This window comes from Amblyomma maculatum, chromosome 1 (assembly GCF_055883805.1).
Source record: "Amblyomma maculatum isolate TAMU_Amacu chromosome 1, ASM5588380v1, whole genome shotgun sequence".
NCBI classification, from domain to species: Eukaryota; Metazoa; Arthropoda; class Arachnida; order Ixodida; family Ixodidae; genus Amblyomma; species Amblyomma maculatum.
Genome location: NC_139344.1, coordinates 428,657,877 through 428,663,876, shown reverse-complemented (window position 1 = coordinate 428,663,876; position 6,000 = coordinate 428,657,877). Strand labels below are relative to the sequence as shown.

Sequence of the window (6,000 nt, the reverse complement as noted above, 5' to 3'; positions counted from 1 at the left end):
AAAAAAAAAAAAAAAAAAACAACATAATAATGCAAACACACACACACACACACACACACACACACACACACACACACACACACACACACACACACACACACACACAATATCTGTTCCACGTGACCACTTAGTTCACTCTGGCACGTTCACAGCCGGAATGCTCTTCTGTTGCACCGCCCCATTCCGCCACCAGTATTCCAGGCGTCGTTTAGTGGTCTCCACTACACTCCGCTCCGTCTGGCCGAAACCCAGGGCAGCAGGGAGGGCTGAGGCCTCCGAGATCGGTGTTATACCGGGGCACTCTAGGACCACATGCCCTATCGTTTCCTCCGCCCCTCCACAGGTGCCGCAAGCGGTGCCCAGACCGCTTACGAATTTTGCGCGCCATACGCGCGTGCGGAGCACTCCGCAGCGGGCCTCCGCCAGCAAGCCGCTACCGCACGAATTGTCAAAACAGTGCTCACGGCCGATAGCTGTCTTCGCCGCCCGGTAGAGAGCCAAGGTGGGCTTCGCCATCATTCCACTCATCCACTCTCGCGTCTCCGTCTTTTGCACCTGCTCCCGGATTTTCGCGTTCGTTGCGTTGCTGGGCTTAGCAGGCGCCGACGCCATGGAGGAGGGTGCCACCTTGAAACGACGCTGTAGATTAGCCGTCCGTCTGGTCCATCGCGTCGATAGTCCCGCGTATATGATGTGCACCAACGTTTGGTGCGCCAGATTCGTGTCCGGCAACCGAAGGAGCCTAGCCTCATAGCTCAGCTTCGCTACAGCTTCACGAGCTGCAAATGAGGACCAGCCAAGATCTCCCTGTACACCCTCCACCGGTGAGCTCCTGTGGACTCCTAGCGCCATTCGCCCTGCGTCCCTCTGCCGTCTTTCCAAGAACTCCCTTGTGCCGGCAGATAAACACAGTGTTGCGTTGGCGTACGTGAGCCCCGGCACAGCCACCATCTTCCACAGTGCACGTACCACCTCATACTTGTTGTACGCCCACAGCGCCTGTCGGCCCAGGATCCCTCTATCTCGCGCCGCTTTGGCTTTGAGGGCCTTTTCCTGCGCTGTCATGTAGTCAGAGTCACAGCATAGGCGCACTCCCAAGCCGCCGTTGAGCATTGTTAATTTCCCTAGTCAACCTCAGGTTCCCCAGTAAGTCCCCAGGTAAAAACGTAAAACAAATAGTTTCAGTTTCGTATTTAAATTGTTTTTTACCTTGTATAGATATGCAATTTTACAAAACTCTTTTAATAATTTGTAATTTTTTTGTTTAATAAATTAAATAATATTTCAATAAATGTTTTTTTAGAGACTTCTAAACTTGTCCTAAAGAACGACCTAGGCACTGTTCGGCAAGATCTAGGGATTGGCGCTTTAGCGCTCGAGTTGCTCTATAGGCACTATAGTTGCTCAATCCTCAATCCATTGCACTGCGCGCCTTATCTTTTCAATCTCGACCTCACTCACGAATCTTCTATCTCATTGCCTGTAAAATTCCTCGTTGGTTTTCTTTGTCCTGTTCGGGAAACGGAACGCGCGAGGAAAAAAAAAAAAATGAGAACGCCCGCGCGAGCGGACATAGCGTAACCGTTGGGGCACGTGAACCGGCTTGCAAAGCAGGACGTGGAATCAGCTGTTGTCAATGCCCCAACGTTATTCGTATTCTCCGTTCGACTCCCGACGACCGCATCGCGCTGCTCCTATAACGAGGTTCCGGCTTTGATAGGCCGTGTCCAGACCGCTCACGGTACAATCACGCCAGGTAATGAGGTCCTTGATCATAGCTCTGTTTGATCGCCGGCGACAAGTGTTAATCGCCATGTGCTCTTGGTTGTAATTGGTCCACTCGATTACGTCGTTATTGTGAGTAATAGCCGCGCCTTTGTAACGCCCACAATGCTGCTGAGCTTGTACAACAGTGCCTGTGTGCTTCGTGGAGTGGCCCGAAGGCTGTGCTGCAAGGTCTGTCTGTTTTTGTAATCGCGTTTATGTTCCCTGTTCGAAAGTGGTGAGCCCTGTTGCTTTCGCTTTCGCCTATTCACAGCACAAGGAAAATTGAAATCGGCACTTCTGGTTCATTTATTTTGTGAGTGGCGTTATACAATTACTGGATCCTAAAATTATCAGGCCATTGATAGCGGTGAGGTTTTATGCCGAGTAGAGTGCAAGAGCTACCGGCATCTAATGTGCGCTGGAGCCTGGAGAGAAGGCGTTTTAATTCTGCACGCAGTCAGATGCAGCATATGCCAGCAGAAATTCTTTGCGAAAGGTACGGCTATGTGGCTTAAATACTAATCTTATTTATTACTGTTGAAGTTTGACAAGTACCTATTCAGTATTACAATACGTTTGATTGTCCCTATACTACGCCAACAGATGAAACATCGATGATATCGCAACCTTACTTTTGAGGTAGCGCCGTCAGCGGTCATAAGTCTTGCGCCGCCCTTGGTGCGCGCGTTTGCAAGTGCATAAAACATCTGTGTCTTCCTACTAGTGACAATCAGCGTCCACTCATTCTTTCTCAGGGCCATATGTCGTCTTTGTGCATGTTCCAATCAGCTGTTCTACGACTAATTTGCGGGCAATTTCATATATTCAGCACTAACATGACTTGGATAATAAGGCATGCACAGAAGGGAAGTGGGCCTTAAAATTCAGCTGGTATTAGGTTTGCAGCTTTAGGGCGCATGTGCATCGGTTACTGTGCCAACCTTCGTCATGCTACAAAAGCAGTGAGGAGCACATATGTGTAGCTTGTATATGAATTCCAAAATCTCCAACTATTTTGTATCCATGCTCTATTTTGCACCCTGTGCAGTATCTTGACTATTAGCTGTAAATACCACTTGCAGCAAGACTGCATAACAATATTCTTGAATATTTTGTTGAAGTCAGTGCCAAGTTTAACTCCATGAGATAGTGGCTAAATATCCATTGGTCAGTTGATAAGTCTTCCTCTTGGGCATTTAAACTTTTTACTGCTGTTACAGTTGTGTAACTTAAGTTGTGGTGGGCCATGGAACAAAAGAAGACGAAAAAATTCTAAACGCTTCCAGAAAGGTAGGGTAGCTATTTATGACTGCTATTGCAAGACACGCAAGATTTTCTGTCAAGAGATAGTGGAAGGCCACTTGCATAGCTGCAACCATTGCTGTCTGTGAAATGAGGTTCTGTAACTATCCACATGCACTGGTTATGTCCCTTACCAAGCTCTGCAATTTCACTGAAGAGTGGAGAAAAGATTCTTTCAGATGTGGGGTGCACAAAACTGATTAGCCCTTCCAAGTAGGTTATAATAGAACTATTATAACCAACCTCTACTTGGGGCCTAGCATAACTGGGTCTTACCATGTATTTGAGTTGAAATAGGCTTTTCTTGCTTGTGATGACATTTATTTTTATTTTGAGCACAAAGAGCGAACCTTATATTTGTGAAGAAACCTCATCCTTATGTGTATGACACAAGGCACTTTTATTTTTGGGTTGACTTTTACCACTTTCTCTCGTGGCTACCTAGTGTCTATTTTAGAGATACGCACTGTGCTTTTCACCCTGTCGGGATAAAAAAAGCATTAGGTGTTGGCATTGGTTGTGTGTTTTGAACAGTATGCAGATACATTTGCTATCAAAAGTCAACATGATGAGCATTCTTGTGAATTTGTTGTTATGCTGCCTCACAGTCCTGTCACCTGGTAGGGATATCATTGCTGAACAAGTCGTGCACACTTGCAAGCACTTTAGGCACTTGGCTTGTTTTGAAATTGCATTGAAATTACTGTTTTCATTCCATAAACTTTATGACTGCACACATCTGTGCTGATGTAGAAGTCAAACCTGAGCTACATTTCATGCTATACTTACGATGAGGCTTTGGCAGTGCTTAAGCGAAAAAAAAATGGCTCGATTTACGTGGCTAAAGCTAAATGCGACTCAGGTACACTCACGTTTCACCCCTGTTTAGCTTTGTTTATCTTCTGTGTTGCTGTTTAGCTCACCAATCAAGGCTACCTGCCATTGCCGCCTGTCAAAGCACCTGTCAATGGGAGTTTTTTTTTTCTTTTGCTGGTTTATATTTAACTAAATACAAATCTTTTGTTGCGCATATATGCCGTTTGGCATAAGCGAGTTAGATGTGGAGATGTAGACCTATACAGGACAACAAGACCAGGTGTTAAAGCTTATATCTCCAGAATCTTGTATTTAGTGGTCTGCTAGGGTGATAATCCTGGCTGCCGAGGTACGGCTTGTGTGTCGCCCAAAATCCGAGGCCAGTTGTCAAGAAATGATCTGCCGTCACCTCTGTAGCTGTAGCAGGGCAGAGGGGGCATGTCAAGAGAGATGTCCTCCAGTAAATCTTGAACGTAGGAGTTAGCACACCACTTGTATGGAGTGCTTACATATATAAACGCCACTCAGATCGTTGGAATGGTTGGATCAGCACAGTGGAATTAAAGCAAACGTGGAGTAGCGAACAAATTCATTTTCACTCTGTACAACATCTACGGTTGGCATAGGCAGCGTTTTGCCATCTTCATAGGATGGGATGCATTATCATCTCTGAAATGGTGCATTGTGCATCGAACCCTTGCGACGTGGTCAGGAAATGCTCATACTCTATGGCAGATATCAACAAAAATATCTAGGGAATTGGCTATGCACTTTAGTGCCCGAACTGCCCTACTTGTGTGGAGCCTGTATATAGCAGGGGACTAGTTGATAGAGCAGTATAGACGTGATCTGCTAAATTAGACAAAACAGTTACGAATGGCTGTAGGACAAAGACTGGTATGTAAAACTCAATCTTCCATGCTTATGTCTACATGGGCTTGAAGCACCCATGTCGTGTCTGCTGAGAGAGGGAGCTCTACTTCTGTCACTGTCCGATGAATGTGGCACATGGCACTTACCAACCGACTGTCAGCGACTAAGTCACTGCCAAGGAGGGTGTACCTAAGGCACTAAATGAAGCAGCAGAATGGTTGGGTTATAATAGTGCAGCAGTGCAGATGCTGTTGGGGTAGCTTGAAGCTTCAGGCAATGTTCACTATGACGCTAGTTGATCAGCTCATCAACAGTATACAACTGAGCTTAGCTTGTAGTATGGGAATACTAGGTGTCAAGTGAGCAAGACCAGTGATAATAAGCACAGCCTCCCTACCCACTGTTTCTAAGCAAACTCTTAAGAACTGGGCTCGATAAACAAGCCAAGGCTGTAAAATGGAATGAAGTATTATTTGAGCCAATGCATCATTTGAGCCATATTAGAACAAGTGTCTCTGTGCACTGCGGAGATATTGTCCAGAGCGGCTCTGAAAGTCTAATATTTAAGTGTTACATCATCTGCATGAATAAGATTAAAGATATCTGGAATGGTAGTCAGTTTTGATGCCAAATAAAGTGCCATATCCCATTCTCAGTACCCAAGTGAGGGCAAAACCCAATCTGAGCTGGGTTGTATCAGTAGGACACCTTCACCAGATAGCACTTACGTGGAGTGTAAGTTCTATCCGGTAAAAATTGCTAGGATGATTTCTGGGTTTGGGAATCATAATCCGGCCTATGATGATGATATTTTATGACATTGAGGCTTCATACGCACTTAATGCCTTTTTCGTAAGTGGCATATTTAGTGCCAGCACACACATTCTGGACATTCCTGCCTAACTAGTTACGAAGAAAGTTGCTGTTCCTTCAAGGTAACAAAACTGTTTTTTAGGAGGGACAAGAGAGAGAGAGCGTTGATTGCTCTTACATTCTTGGTGCTTTAAAGCATTGCAGCATTTTTGTTATTTTGCAGTGTGATTATGAGTTGCGTATTGCTTCTGCTGTTGGCAGGTGAAGCTGGCAACCATGTCGTCGATAGCAGGGGGTGCATGCCAGTCACTGGGGCCACCACCGGCCAGCGGTATGGGCGTTCTGCGCCGTCACGGTCGCACCCTGATGGAGCACGGCATTGAGCAGGTACCTTTGAGCTGCCGTTTTAGATGTAGTCATGGTGCAAGC

General features: G+C 46.0%; 1 protein-coding gene across 4 annotated transcripts in view; it reads left to right on the top strand.

Moving 5' to 3' along the window:
* Window positions 1-1,397: 1,397 nt before the first annotated feature.
* The window catches only part of LOC146209334 (glycerate kinase), a 53,085-nt gene continuing 48,482 nt past the window's right edge, over window positions 1,398-6,000 (top strand). For 2 of the 4 annotated variants that reach the window (XM_084599685.1, XM_084599681.1), the window contains exons 1-2: window positions 1,766-1,956; window positions 5,833-5,958. In XM_084599685.1, coding sequence (XP_084455811.1) covers window positions 1,891-1,956; window positions 5,833-5,958 — 192 coding nt within the window. In that variant the 5' untranslated portion in view covers window positions 1,766-1,890. The other 2 variants (XM_084599683.1, XM_084599684.1) reach the window with 2 other exon arrangements.